At 36.4% G+C, this 16,197-nt stretch overlaps 1 protein-coding gene across 1 annotated transcript; it reads right to left on the bottom strand.

The window, feature by feature from the left end:
• Window positions 1–11,252: 11,252 nt before the first annotated feature.
• LOC137246042 (uncharacterized) lies at window positions 11,253–13,496 on the bottom strand. The gene is made up of 3 exons (XM_067777154.1): window positions 13,361–13,496; window positions 12,408–13,309; window positions 11,253–12,352 (listed from the first exon to the last, which is right to left on the bottom strand). Exons 2-3 carry the CDS (start codon window positions 12,814–12,816, stop codon window positions 11,253–11,255), a joined length of 1,509 nt encoding a protein of 502 aa, XP_067633255.1. The 5' UTR covers window positions 12,817–13,309; window positions 13,361–13,496.
• Between the last annotated feature and the right edge of the window lie 2,701 nt (window positions 13,497–16,197).

Below are 16,197 nucleotides of genomic sequence, written 5' to 3' on the forward strand. Positions count from 1 at the left end.
ATCCCATAGCCACCTGCCGCTGTGTCAGCATAATCATTCTTCCCACAGTCCCACGGGCCAACTTCAGCTGTGTCAGCATAATTATTGTTCCCACGTTTGATGGGCCACCTGCAGCTGCGCTAGCATAATTATTGTAAGCAGCATAATTGAAACCCAACACCCGCTTCAAGGGCAAGTGCATTTCATCATATCGCGCAATGACAATATTGCGGAACGTAATCAAATCTATGGGAACCAAGTCAGTACCTATGCACATTGCAGCGGAGTCAGCATATTTCTATTTCACAATGTTATGAGACCTTTGCATTGCACATGCCAGTCAAGTAAGACATCTGCGGGAAGTCAAGGCCACACTCACACCCAGACGTCGCATATATCTAGCTACAGAATGTAGCTGCACGAAACGTTATAAAAGGAAGCAGCAGTCCACGCAGAGGGCAGTTGCGTCGGGGCTTTCATACTAACCGCTATCATACTTAGTTATAGAATACTGAATAAAGCGTTAAATCTAAAATCTAATAAAGCTTCTTTTCTTATTTAATGTCCAGGGCAAGTTGACCCTTTAATTTTTTTTAGTGTAAGGTTCCCAGATCCTTTAAGTTATATATATATATATATATATATATATATAAATAGTGCATACATACAAATCTGATGCACACGGGCGAGCGTTGTCGCATTTAGTACACTGCAGTCTAACTCTACTGGAGCGTAGTTCCAGTTGACTTATTTAATTAAAGGCAATTTTCTTTGCATTCTCTTACGTATTAGCGAAATGAAATGGAATTTATTGTAACCCAATTAAATACGTCAACATAAGGATAGAAAATAAAACGAGCTCCGTGACCTTATTGAAACGACATACTTATGTTCGAAACAGTATATTATATTAGGTAATGCCTTGAATTTAAAGATGTATAAATAAATAAATTGTAATTAAATGGGGAATGCTGGCATCTACATTCTTTTAGAAGGCACTTAGGCATGCAGGTAAGGGGCCACCGAAAATTAGGTGAGTCGGTGGCCATGGATTTGAGGGTGGGAATAAGCACCGGGCGCCGCAACAACACCCGCGGCTCGCCCTATATATATTCGGCCTTTTTCCCCTTTTCATCTTTTTTCACCTTTTTTTTTGATTTTGAGCGTTTGGTAACCGGTCATGTCCGGTTCGGTAAATTTTTTTTGCGATTTTTTTTTTTTTGGAATTTGAATGTTTTAACGGTCTGTCCGTGACATCCGGTTCGGCCGGATGTTGTTTTAGTCCATTTGAGCATTTTGAGTCGTCTCTGCGCTTTTTGTCAGTTGATTTTGAATAGGCATGATAGGAACTTTTTTCTGTTTATGGCGCAGGACAGCAAGGTTGGCAAGGACCCAACCCAGCCGACATGATTAGCCACTGTGCACAACTACATCATGCCGACTGCCTTCCTTGATGATCCACTCAATATGCGTAAACCATAACATGCGATTGTCGTTAAACGTATACCGCATTCTTGAAAATGGCCAATATATATCTGTATATGTATGAATATTAACTTATATATCTATATTTGCTTCAAATGTATACTAATGACATTTCACAGAGTCAACCCAGTTTTAAAATCCAAGGGAGCATATACCTGTAGTATGTGACCTAGGTGTTCTTTTTGATGCAAAATTGAGCTTTAACATGCATATTTCATCTATTGTGGCATCGGGTGTAAAGAATTTGATGATCCTTATTTAACCAAGACCCTTTACACATCTCTGATTCGCACAATACTTGAGTATTGTTCCTGTATTTGGTCCCCGAGGTATAAAAATCATATAGATGGGATTGAATCGGTACAGAAGCAGTTTCTAATCTTCGCTTTACGCGGTCTTAACTGGGAATCAAATCAACATCTTCCACCTTATAGAAATAGACTTCTTCTCATTAGTTTGCCAACTTTAGAGAATAGAAGAACATTACTCGGGGTAATGTTCCTTCATAAACTGATTATCGGTGAGATAGACTCCACTGACCTTGTAAGCAGACTGAATTTTTCTGTTCCTGCGAGAAATACAAGACACTATGTACTCATTCATTTACCCATTCTACGGCGTAATTTTGCCATTATAGCTCGCGCTATAACGAACTCTACAATTGCATTAATTTTGAGTATTCGATCGCTGCTATCCGTAAGGAAATACTCTCACATCTGGCATGATATTTTTAAAGATTTTTAAATAAGATGTCAATTTTATTTCAATATAAATTTTAACTAATTTTTATTTTTGATTTGATTTATGTATTAATTAAAATTTTAACTTAATTAATTTGATTGTTTATTATTTAAGTTTTTACTTTAAATTTTATTTTTTACGCTTATGTTTTCTTTCCTTGTTATATGTATTGTATCTTATATCCAGTAGTCGAACGCTTTGTGTCTGTGTTGACTTTAACAAACAAATAAATAAATAAATAAATAAAATAAATAAATTTCTTTTCGTACGTTTAATTATTTCATTTAATCCCTCACACGCCTAGTATGTATATAGTATATAATTATGTAATATAAATTATCTAATGAAAAAAAAACTATACGCAATAAAAACTATATCAAGATTGTATTTATGTGTGCAAATGAATAGCCCTCGTATAAGGTAGTAGTTTCTCTAAATGTTGTTTTAAAACCAACATTGTTTACTTGCAACAAATAAATAAAAAAGTGTACCTATAGGTTCCTGCAAAAGGTTCGCAAACGAGCTCGCATACGACTATCGGCAGGAAAACTGGGAAAATAAAATTTGTTAATGTATTTGTATTTGGTGGTTATAAAATATAGCTTCGTGTTCTAATTCCTTTTTTTTGGTTTTAAATAACTTATCTGTCTATTTTAAAGAAAGTTTTCGGTTGTTTTGCAAATTTTGCAATATTTTAATTGTAGTACTATATAAATTGTAATATGTGTTTTGTACGACGCACGAAAAATTGGATCTTAAATACAAGCGCGCAATACGGCAACCAACAATCTTCGTACACCATTTATGATTATATTAGTTAAAATGGTTTTCGAATTTCTTACACCATTTTTGTTTCATTTAAGTACATTAATTTTTCTCTACCATGCAGGTATATAGCTTCTAACGATTTCCAGCAATGATTTATATAGGAATATGTAGGTATCCGTAGAGTGTTTGTGTTTACGAAGTTAGCTATCATATGTCTATGTATACCTATAATTATATCGTCGTATATGTATTTAATATATGTGATTGTGTAGCCAAAAAAAGAAAAAAAAATGCTATAGAGCTAAGTTAATTATAAGTTAATAAGATCGTTCCTCATCTTCTGTATTTTGTATATATGTATGTATACTAGACTAAGTGCTAAATATTTTTTTTAGTAACTAATTTTGTGTTTTGCCAAAAAAAAAAAGTTTAGTGCTCATTACTTTTTATGTTGTGTGTGTAGATATCTTATATGTTGTCATAGTAGTAGTATGACGTAGTACATGTATTGATCATATATATAGGTATAATTTTACAAGTGTTGTATATCACTTTTTTTTTCCTATTAATTATAAGTAATGAAGATGGAAAAATATAGGTATTTAAAATATTTCAAGATGCGTTATTCTTTAATCAGCTCCTTTTCCTGCTTCTGGTTCATTTTCTGCTGATGCCCACTTCTCTCTTGTTTCTTTATATCTCCTTACAGGAAGTTTAAAAAGGATGTTGTATATGCATATGCATTTAGGTGGGAAGTAGGAAATTTTCGAAGTGACTTTTGTCAGTGAAAAATCAAATTCTTAAACAAAAAAAAAAAAAAAACAAACTCGTCAACGAATGAACTGCAAAACCTCATTTTACTGATATTGGATTTGTCGTCTTTGTTCTAGCGTAAATTGCAATATAATAAATTTGACTTACTTGTTTTCGCTATGGACAGAACTCACCCGTTGTGTCGGTAGTGTTGTTGTTGACTAATATTACCATTTCCACTATATGTCGGAATCTCTATTGGCGTTGGATGCGCGTGATTATGCTGAGGGGATTTGTGCGACTGCTGATGATGATGCGTACTCATGTGGTGGGAGTTATGACGCTGTGTCGGTTGAGCTAAATTAGGAGTTGACAATACATCGACGAGACTTCCAATGGCAGCGATCTCTTGTTCCGAGGAAACGATTTCCTTCAGACACTGTACGCCGTTGAACTTCTTGAGTGCGACAGTGTCACAGTTTTGATACCGTCGGTTGAGTCAATTGCCCTTTCCTCTCCGCCAGTTGAGGCTGTGGTCCGCTTAGGTTTATAGATAATGTAGACCTCGTGAAATATTGGTTTACACGCCTAACGCGATGGTACCAGCTAAGGCGCTTGCAAAAACACTTGGCTGAAATATTTGATATGCGCCTATGCGAAGGTAATTAGTGGCGTGGAAATTTTTCCTTAACTTGGACCATTGGCCAGAGAATTAATTGGGTCACGAGTGCAACAAAATCAACGAATGTTATTTTCTTTTTATATTTATGCCACATCAACACTGTTATTAATCATTTAACGTTCAGGGGCTTAACGCAGCAGGCGATACCATCAATATCATCCACCCAGCTACATAGCTGTGCCCCCATATGGAATTACCTAGAAACGAAAATGTTCCTTGCTTGATGCAAATCCGAAAATGAATTATTTAGTTTGGGTTATAGATCGGGTATTTCCTCAGCCTCTTTCCTCTTTCATGAATCATCCAAATAGGTACTAGTAAATCGAAGACTTCGCTGCTGGTGGTAACCAAGTTCTAGCAAAATGAACCTTCCTCCCTACCCAGCCAAAACGAAAAGAAGAAACGTTAAGAAGCCAACTTCTGTATCCGTTTCCCACCGATAAATTGATACCCGATATTTTTGTCGAAGCGACTCCAATTGTGATCGCTATATCGTTTTGTTCAACCCAATGGTTGTCATATCCCTGTCATACATGCCGTGTTCAGATTTCAAAGTCGTCGTGTTGATGATACGCGTATGGGATTCAGAGGCAACTTTTGTGTCGTGAGAGAATTATGCGCATTGTGTTGATTCGTTTTGCCTTTGTCATCTCCTTTTGACAATTCCTATGCCTAGCCAACTAGTATGTTCAAAGACTGAATCTCCCAGTGGGCCATAACAAAGCCTAGGGAAAGAGGGTTTCAAATATTTAGCACATGTCTTCAACCTCTCTCTTTCCACCTTTGTCATTCCCGAAAAATGGAAAATGGCCAAGGTGGTCCCGCTACTAAAGCCTGGGAAACCAGCTAACATAGGAGAGTCATATCGCCCGATATATCTCCTGCTCCCCTACTTCAAGACAAATTTCCAGCTAGCCTGTCATCACCATGGCTTCAGAAAACTTCATAGCACCACCACCGCCCTAAATGCGATTAACACCCAGATTAATTGCGGTTTAAAGCAAACCCCCCACAACAGATCAGTACTCGTTGCGCTAGACCTATCAAAAGCTTTTGATACGGTCAACCATGGCACGTTACTGCAAGACCTGGAAGGGTCTACCCTTCCCCCATGTCTTAAAAGGTGGACCGCAAATTATCTGGGTGGTCGGCAGGCATCGGCGCAATTTAGAACCGAAACATCAAAAACAAGAAGAATTCAACAAGGGGTGCCACAGGGTGGTGTCCTATCCCCACTTTTGTTTAATTTCTATATATCTAAGCTACCTCCGCCACCAGAAGGATTTACTATCGTTTCCTACGCCGATGGCTGCACAATAATGACCACAGGTCCAGGCACGCAGATCGATGAGCTTTGCAACAGAATAAACGGCTACTTCCCTGATCTCTCCAGGTTTTTCGCCTCGCGAAACCTGTCATTATCACCGACTAAATCCTCCGCGATTTTATTTACAACATGGACGTCCCAAATGTCGACCATTTTCCACGTCATCCACGTCGATGGCACTACGCTACCGACTGTCCTACACCCCAAAATTTTGGGTGTGATGTTTGATCAGGATCTACATTTTGGTGAGCATTGTTATGGGTTCGCATCTACAATGGAAGCAGCAAGGAAGGCAGTCGGCATGATGTGGTGGTGCACAGTGGCTAGTCATGTCGGCTGGGCTGGTTTCTTGCCAACCTTGCTGTCCTGCGTCATAAACAGAAAAAAATTCTATCATGCCTTTTAAAAAAAACTGACCAAAAGCGCAGAACTAATTCAAAAGGCTCAAATGGACTAAAACAGCATCCAGCCGAACCGGATGTCATGGACATTCAATTCAAAATTTAAAATTCAAAAAAAGGACGTGTGGCACTCGGGGACTGCCGCGGTAAAGCTATTGCATATTATCAACTTATGCAATTATAATATTTATGCAACATTTTGTTTTCTTTGATATTAATTCAAGTTTTGTCTTTGATATAAATTCAAGTTAACCTTTTTAAGCGTGGTGACCGATAAGAAAACACATTTTTTACTTTTATTGAATAAATGAGAAGTTAATATTTAACTTTCACTTTAACTTTGACTTTAACTTTAACTTTAATTTTAACTTTTACTTTTACTTTAACTTTAACTTTAGCTTTAACTTTAACTTTAACTTTAACTTCAACTTCAACTTCAACTTTAACTTTAACTTTAACCTTAACTTTAACTTTCACTTTAACTTTAACTTTATTTTTAACTTTAACTTTCGCTTTAACTTTAACATTCACTTTAACTTTAACTTTAACTTTATGCTCCGGGGTGGGAGCGAGCTTAGCACCTGCTAACAAGCCAACCTAATATAAACGCACGCAAGTAATTTTCTGTCAAAAATGTCTCATGCACATACAACTTGTATGAGAGCAACTCAAATTGAATTTGCTGCGTGAAAACCTAACTCGATTTCCAATTTTTGTTCTGCGTGACATTTAGATTTGACGTTTGCACACATGCTTTACATTGTCACAACGCATGCTTATTTGGGTTAGGGCAAAAAACGCCGGTTGTTTGCGTGCGCTAAAAAAACGCAGTGTGGTTTTATTAGGTGGGCTTTGAAGCGACCATATATGTATACGATAAGCGATAGCACAATGGCTACTTCGTGAAAATCAACGACAGCTCTTTTAGTTTGATTTCGATGGTCGTACGGTGAGGAAGTGTCGCACGCGCGCTGAAAACAGAGTACCAAAGAATGCGTGTGACACACGTTCACCGTTCAAGCATTGAAATCAAACTAAATAAATAATTGATTTTGCTTTCGTGCTCGCTACGCGTTCGTGTTTACTAACACATTCTCAATTTGGTAACCTGCCCACCGCTGATTATGATAGAGATCCAATATTATGTATTTGGCCTGTTGCTAACACCGAACCTTTACGAACGTTTTCGAATCTTTTCGAACCTTTTCAAGCCTTTTGGGACCTTTTTTGACAAATATCCGTTACGGTTTTTTTTTTTGATTTAGTCGCCAAGCCCGCGATAAAATCTATGCAATAGCTTAAAAATATTCAATAAAAATTAAACGCAAAGAAAAATTTAACCGAACCGGAAATGACCGGTTACTATTACTGAAAACCAAAAAAAAGCTGAAAAGGGGAAAAAAAAAACAAAAAGGCTGAAAAATAAAAACAAAAAGAGAAAAGAGCCGAATATACATGGGGGCGCCGCGGGTGTTGTTGCGACGCCCTGTGCTTAGCCCACCCTCAAAACCATGGCCACCGACGCACCTAAATTTCGGTGGCCCCTTACCTGATTACCCAGTGCCTTCTAAATAAGTCTAGAAATCTGCATTCCCATTATTACAAGGCTTTTATTCACAATTCATTCCAAAAAAGAAAAACCAAATGATACAATTTTTGTTTGTTTTGGGGTTACTTAAAATAACCCTAAAGCTCATGGGGCCAATTCTTATATTTTTACATACAAAATTTTTCTGGAAAAGGGAAAAGTTAAAGAAGAATTCTAGGCTTTTAATAAGAAATATATTCCTGTCTTCGCAGATTTAGCGATAAATATACTGGGCTTTCAAACAATTGCAATTGTTATCAAACTTAAGCAGTATCCTTCAGAATGTTCAGTACATTTTACCTTCATCTAGACAAAAAAAAGTACTTGCATGTTTTCAATGCTTTTAATTATTTAATTTAAATCTGTTATACGCATTGTGTATACCACCTAAGAAAGTTATATAATAAAAATGATATTAAAAGCTTGTATGCAGTTCAGAATGGGCCTCACACTATCAGAAAGGTACAGGCTAAACTTTTCTAAATTAATTATCTAGAACATATAATATGTTTGCTTGTGAAGTTTAATTCATGCCTTTCAAAAGTGTTCTTCGTTGCAATCTAAAACGAATGCGCCCTAGGCGTTATATACGTGCATACATTTTATGCATGAAGGAAGAAAAATTTTGATTGGCGTTCATGTGGATTAGATTTATGCTTGTTCGCTCATTTCAGAGATTCGATTCTTTAGTTCTTTTCTGATGAACGAACAAGTTGTTCCTCCTTTTTTTTTCTTTCCAAGCAAACCTGCTCACTGCTGCTTGCACCAGCAAAAAAAAAAGCCAACAGGTACAGATGGGGGGGGGGGGGGGGGTGTATGCAGCAATGCCTGGGGTAGGTATATTTAAATGGGTTATGAGTAAATAAGTAATATATACATATATGGTTAATTAACTTCAAAAAAAGAAGTTACAACTTTCGGAGGATCCAGGAAATTGGAAGAGCCCAGACACAAAATGTAAATATGATCCTTTCAAGTTTAAGGAATGTAATTAGTTTTTACAAAAGATGTTTCCCATAATTAGTTCATACATATATTGTTGCAGCAATGCCACACACAAAGAATACCACACCTATTTAGTGTAGGTGGCCTTGACATTTGAGTTCAGAATTCCTACGTATGTATGTATGAATTTACAATGTTTGCGAACGAGAAGTGAGAAAGAATGCCATTAGACAAAAAAAAAAAAGAAACAAATGAACTAAAAGAACCATTAGAACCGAAATCGAAGATCTAGTTCACTCGTTCAGTTGAGATAATTCAGAATGAAAGACCCAACTCTAATATCGATATCAAGTATTTCCCTTTTTTTTCTGATGTTGCATGTACCTACATTTAGGTATATTTAAGATAGTTTTAATTCAGAAATCTAATATAAGTTCATTAAACTTAAGTAACAGAAAAATGGGGGTTTCCGTATCCGGAACGAACTCACCAGGTTTCAAACGTTGTTGTGGTTGTAGGTGCTGTTGCAGCAGGCCTATATTCGACGGCCCTTCTGCTGTTGTTGTTAAAGCTTGTGGTGTTGCAGCAGGCTAATGTTCGGCGGCCCTGCTGGTGTTGTTGTTAAAGCTGGTGGTGTTGCAGCAGGCCTATGTTGGGCGGCCCTGCTGGTGTTGTTGTTAAGGTTGGTGTTGTTGCAGCAGGCCTATGTTTAGCGGCCCTGCTGTTGTTGTTGTTCAAGCTGGAGTTGTTGCAGCAGGCCTATGGTTAGCGGCCCTGCTGTTGTTGTTGTTCAAGCTGGTGTTGTTGCAGCAGGCCTATGTTTAGCGGCCCTGCTGTTGTTGTTGTTCAAGCAGGTCTATATTCGGCGGCCCTGCCGTGGTTGTTATACCTGGTGCTGGTGGTAAGCCTAGTGGATGCGGCGTGTTTGGTTGGCGCTGCCGATGGGGTTGCGGTTGTGGGTGTGCTGTCGGAGTGGTTGTTGTGGCCACTGGCGATGGTGGCTGGCGCAGTTGCGCTAAGCACACTTAAAGAGCGTGCTTGATGATACGCTGTTCCTAAAAAAGTCCCTTCACACTTACGAAACACACACGGATGATTTAGTTAATTTATGTATACTGGCGGCCACCGTGGTGTGATGGTAGCGTGCTCCGCCTATCACACCGTATGCCCTGGGTTCGCACCCCGGGCAGAGCAACATCAAAATTTTAGAAATAAGGTTTTTCAATTAGAAGAAAATTTTTCTAAGCGGAGTCGCCCCTCGGCTTTGTTTGGCAAGCGCTCCGGGGGTATTTCTGCCATGAAAAGCTCTCAGTGAAAATTCATCTGCCTTGCAGATGCCGTTCGGAGTCGGCATAAAACAAGTAGGTCCCGTCCAGCCAATTTGTAGGGAAAAATCAAGAGGAGCACGACGCAAATTGGAAGAGAAGCTCGGCCTTAGATCTCTTTGGAGGTTATCGCGCCTTACATTTATTATTTTTTTTTTAATTAATTATCGTATAGCAACATTGATTAAATGGAAAATTAATTGAAAATTATTAACAGAATTTCTTGTGCTTGCTTCGTCGAAAGGCGACGTGTGGCTGTAATACGGTGATGTCCGCACTAAATCCTTGTTCGCTAGCAGGCAGTATAATACATGCCTAATTAAGCAACAAATTATCGACAAACTGCGCTAAATAAATTTTTATTAATTATACGGGTTTAGGACGCGCTACAAAAACTTTTGCAGATTTTTCTATTTTCGGCCACCACCTTTGCCAAACTTTTTTGTTCTACTCTCTTTCGGGAGCAATAATTTTTGCGGCCGACCACACTCAACGCACTTTTATATCTGTGGTCACAAGCAATAATAGCCTAAGTCGTAAAACGTGCTTCCGAGAAAAATGACGTTTTATACACAGAAGAGCTTTTGAAAAAAATAAAAAAGGGTTTTAAAAAAAATGCAATGCAAAATTAAATATATATATACGTAGTATGCTTAGTCCAAAAATTATAAAGAAACTTTTCTTTGTGTAGGAGATAATTAATAAAATTAAATGAAAGTGCTTATGACAAACGTAAAATATGAGATAGGAATGACTATGTTGACTTAGGCTTTTATTGTAAAATAATGTTTTGTTTTTTCCCGACACATATTGATTTAAGCAACTATTGCATATTTTAATTGAGCACGACAAAGACTTAAAACACTTTAAGATAATAGTAGTTTATTTAAAACAAAGTAAGTTGACAAATTCATTATTTTAAACTTAATCAGATTTAAAAAAAAAAAATTGATCATATGCTATTTGAACGGCCAGCGATAAAAATGGGATTTATTTTAAAGGCGAATAAAAGTAAAAAGTACTAAAGTATTTGTAAAAATGTGGGGAATAAAGAAGGACGGTAAAACCTGGACTTATCGTTAAAAAAACAACGAAAAGTCCAGGTTTTATATCCCTTCTTTTTTTTATCCCACACTTTTACAAATACTTTAATAAGTTTTCCTTTTATTCGCCCTTAAAATAAATCTCATTTTTATTGCTGACCGTTCATTTATAATGAGAATTTTACGTAAATATTAATAGAATATATCTATCTAAGTCACTCAACTTCTAATTCGTCTTCGACTAAGTCGGGATGTATATCTGAAGAATTATCGGTTAACAAACTTTTATAAAAAGGATGAAAACATGGATTTACAAATGGCAGTAAATCGAGCAGATCTTTTTTCTTTTTTGAACTGATCTTAGCATCGTCTGTTAATAAAGGTAGGTCGGCTTTAACTATTGAGTTTACTCCACGTTTCAATAAGTTTAATGTTTTAAAAGGAGCATCTTCATCTAAAGTAGTTTTATAAAGAATTTTTGCAAAATTAGCCTTTTTAAATCTAAGCCATCTAATATCTTTCCAAACGAATTTTTCCCCATCTTGATTTGTACTTCTCCACATTAACTTTGTTTTTAGCAAAAGACGAAAATCAAAGAAATCTTCTAAATTCATTTCAATTACGTTGAATGCATTCCTAGAACGTGCACTTCTCACAAAATTGTACCAGTCATGTGGATGGTGTATTTGTGCCTCAGTTCTTTTCTTTTTTCTTTCTATCACAGAGTGATCGACATCGCATTCCATATGAGTGTGCCCCGGTTCTAAGAATTTATGATCAATAGTTTCTAAAGTCGAGTTAATTTCCATAGCCAGTATGAACATTGCGCAAACGAAAGAATTCTTATTTTGTCCCATACAAGAATCACTGTAAAAGATTGCGTGATTAACTTCTGAAAGGTTATTTATATGACTAAACAAGCACGAAGCGATTTGGTTAACGCCACGAGCAGATAGTGCCTCATGCCACATAAAACAATGTGGGATACCAGTTGTGCAGTCGTGCACAGTTAAACTGTACGTCCATAGCTGTCTTTTATAGAAACTTATTGAGTTTCTCAAGAACGGGGTAGGCAAACACTGCTGCAAATCAAATGTATACACTTTCACTGTAGGATCAGCGGATGCAGAGGTTTTGTCATTCCTTTTCGATTCATATGCCAAGTCCGCTTTATTTTGATGAGCTAAGAGTTCATTTTCTAAATCACCTAGAAGTATACTATCGCCTTCTTGTTTTGCAATACCAATTTTAGCTCTCAATTTCTCACATGAAGAACAAGTATCAAGTTTTGGCTTCTTAAATTTTATATTCATGGCTGTAAATTATTTCTGAATTGAATAATTATAAAAGGCGTTAAAGAAGCAACTTACTCTTGAAAATACTACTGTATGCCGAGATGCTAATTGCGTCGTGCTTGAATTTATTGCAAAATAAATTATACATTTGGCTCAGGGATACATCGGCGTGCAAATATTCTACACTTGTGTCTCTCCTGGTGTAGTGGCTTTCATATTTCGGAAAGCTGTTTATGTGGTCTTTTACAAGTTGAATTTTTTCATCTGTGAGTTTATTTTTTCCTCCACCCGACCCTCGCTTATCAAAAAAGTCACTATCAGGATAAAATAATTTTTTCTTCAAAACAGTTTTGACAAAACTGGCACTTTCATCAAAGCATTGTAGAAAGCACTTTTGGCATACTTGGACTCTTTGGCCTTCATACTCCACATAATAAGCAGCTTGAAATTTGCGCTCACGAGGTTTTTCAGGGTGCTTTTGCATATTTTGTGTTTTTTGTTGTTGATGTCAATTAAAGAACTAATGAATAAAATTCTCTTATTGTACGTGCCCAAAGTCCAATATTTCTTGAAGATACTTCTTTGAAGCTCAAGCGGCACCTTCGTCTTACACTTCATGCGGCAATCAATCAGAAGAGGTCTTAATTTTCTTTCTGGTACAACATTACCCTTAACGTTTACATACGTTTTTCCCTGGTTTCTTCTTGTATATGAGATTTTCCGTGAGTAAGCTCTTTTAGACGTAGTTGGTGCTTCGTTGAGCAGTTCATCATTTTCTATATTAGTGCTATTTATATCCTCATCAGAAATTGAAGCTTCGTAGTCGGGATCCTGGACAGAGTTGTCACTGTCGAAATGCGTATCTTCATTACGAGATGATTTTTCCTCCTCATTTTCATCTCTTTGGCGAGTATCGGAAACATTTATTGTTAAATCGCTGCTTTCTAAAAAAGACATGTGGCTGCTTTCATCAAAACCTAAATAAAATAAATAAATAAAGGCAATGCATTTTGTTTTCTATTTCTTACCTGTAACGTTTCTTTCATTACCGATTTCATCCATTTTATATATGTTCAGTAATTCATTTATTATATTATTTATGTAAATTAAGAAGATATTAAATTTAAATCGCACAATCACTTTTCTCCTTTCCAGAGCTCTTATAACATCTTCATTAATAACACGAAATTGCTTAAGTAAAATAATTTTAAAACGGTACTTTAGTTATAATAACCTACTTGCACTTAGCACTCAAACAAAGAGAATATTTAATTCACATTTTTCGCTTACGTTGACATAGCTCTCTTTAAAATGCACCAACAAACACGCGTTAACAGCTTTTGTAGTGATAGTGCACGCCATTTTATATTCTCAATAATGAATAATGGTCTATCTTCTCTTAGGCTTTTATGTATACTCTCTTGTTTATGGCAAACTATTAAGAAATATAATGTGCAAAAACAACTTAAGTCTTTGTAAGCCATTTTAGTAAAACAATACTGTGTGGGTGAATTGTATTAAGTTTATTTTAGCTCCTATTGTAAATGTAACAGGGAGTGGTTAAGAGTTAAGCTTATATGTGTTTTTTCACATTTGCTTAAAAATGGAAGTTAAAGAGACAGGACTTTCACATAAATATAAAGTTTTATAAGGGGAATATCGTAGTATATATAACTCGATTCATTCTTAAGTCGACTTAGGCGGTTATTGCTTGTGACCACAGATATCCTCCTTCCCGCAAATGGCGCACAATGCCGTTCTGGCGTTGTTAGGAAAATTTTTCCATTCCATTCAGGGATGGAAAAACGCAGTTATCTAACTGTGGCGGCGATTATCGATTGGTTCATTGTTATGGTTAGCTCAACCCTACAGCATTATACATGTCGCGTTCCGGCTGTCAAACTTTTAGTTACGTTCCATTGAGACTTGAGCGAGATACGGATAGAAATTTAACATGCAAATGCAATAACAACGTTGTGATCCTGATATTTATCTGGTTCAATTTCTGATCCGTTTAGCAGTTCTGTTCGTTTCGTTTTCTGTAGTAGATCCTTTGACAGCTAACCACTTTTGAGTTGGTAGCGCTCATGGCTCAATTATATGGTTGGCTCATCTCTACAGCAATAACATACCTTTGTTCACATTGTCGAAACTAGCGTGTTGGTGTGAGGATGAATGGAATGGAATGAAAACATAAAACTTAGCAGCATTTGTAAGTAGTAAGAAAATGTTGTAAATTCGTTGGTTTCTTTTTAAGTTTGCCATCTCCTTCTGACAATCCCTACTCCAGTGAAATGAAAAAATAAAATCAGCTGGTGAGATGAGCCAACCATATAGTTGAGCCATTGTAGCACTGAACTAAATACGTGTACATTTGTATATACATAAAAGATCTCGCCATATTTAAAAGCAAAAATACTGAAAGAGTAAACAACTTGAAGATGATGTAAAGAAAATAAATAGTTTGCTTACGTGCGAAACTATTTAAATGTTAATAATTCTATCAGTATCTTAAAATTTTGTGTACGTTTCTTCTCATTTTCTACAAACCAGATGTTTTATATTAGTGCTGCCAGCTCTCATAAAGTTGATCCAGATCCTTCCATTGAGACTTGAGCCAGAGCCAGAGCTCGATAAACCAATGGAACGGCCCTTTTGTGTTGATGTTAGGTGAATGGAACGTAGAGAAAGCGTAAAGGGCGAATTAATGGTGACTTATAACCATAAAGCCATAACCAGATAAATCAGCTGATCGAACCTACCTTATGAAAAGGAATGTAATCGATTAATGGTGCCATACCATAACGCTAACGCCAATTGGTTTTTGGTTTCTCGCCATATCCATAACCTAAAAATATTTGAGTTGGTGAATTTAATAACTTTTTTTAGATTTTCTTCATTGTTTTGGATACGTTATGACTAAGATACTTATTTTTTGTGGAATATGTTTGTAATTTTTTGCGTTTTCATCATTTTTATGAAATTTTCACGATTTTTAGGTTAAGGCACCATTAATCGATCACATTCAGATGGTTATGGATATGGGTATGGTTACGACTATGGCGTTAGGGTTAAGGAAGTTTAATTTGGCTTTAAAACTTTGCAACTTTTGTGTGTTGTGGGAACGTTGTGCGCTAAATTAGGTAAAATTGCATCGGTTGCATTTTGCGTTTGCCATCTCCTTTTGACAATCTCTATGCCAGTTCAATGAAACGAATGAAATAAGCTCATGAGATGAGCCACTTACACAATTGAGCCAGGTGTTATTGAAAATTCGTCAATTGCCGTCTGGCTAAAATCATTGTTGTTGCATTTACATGCAAAATTATTTATCTGGCTCAGGATTTTGCCACCGGATGATAGCTAATGTCATGGGAATTTTTGACGATGCCACCCGCACGAAACTAACAAAATTTTGTTTTAACCATGGTTCAACTACCCTACAAGAACACTGACTATCATATGACTATCATCTGATTGTCAGCAATGTCAACCTAACGATCAGCGCCTCATACAAACTTTCTATCACAAACTTAAGGGGACTTGCGCAAATGTGATGTAAACAACTGTGTACGTGTGAGTTTTTGTCTCCTTCTTATACACCAACATGGCCTACTGATTAAGTATATAGCCGTACTGCTCACTCTCATTTCTTTTCCTCGATCAGTGCTGACACTCTAACTATCAAAAAGTGTCATAAATGATAGTTTACTGTAGATATCAGGTTTGACTGTTATACTATCATAAATGACCATTGTTATATTCCGCAAAAAATTAAAAATGCTTTTTGCTTTTTATTTACTTTATTTCATTACGTTTTTAATTTTGTACGTGATAAAAGCATACGTTTAAAATAAATAGTTTT

The sequence above is a fragment of the Eurosta solidaginis genome, chromosome 3, assembly GCF_040869045.1.
Source record: "Eurosta solidaginis isolate ZX-2024a chromosome 3, ASM4086904v1, whole genome shotgun sequence".
NCBI lineage: Eukaryota > Metazoa > Arthropoda > Insecta > Diptera > Tephritidae > Eurosta > Eurosta solidaginis.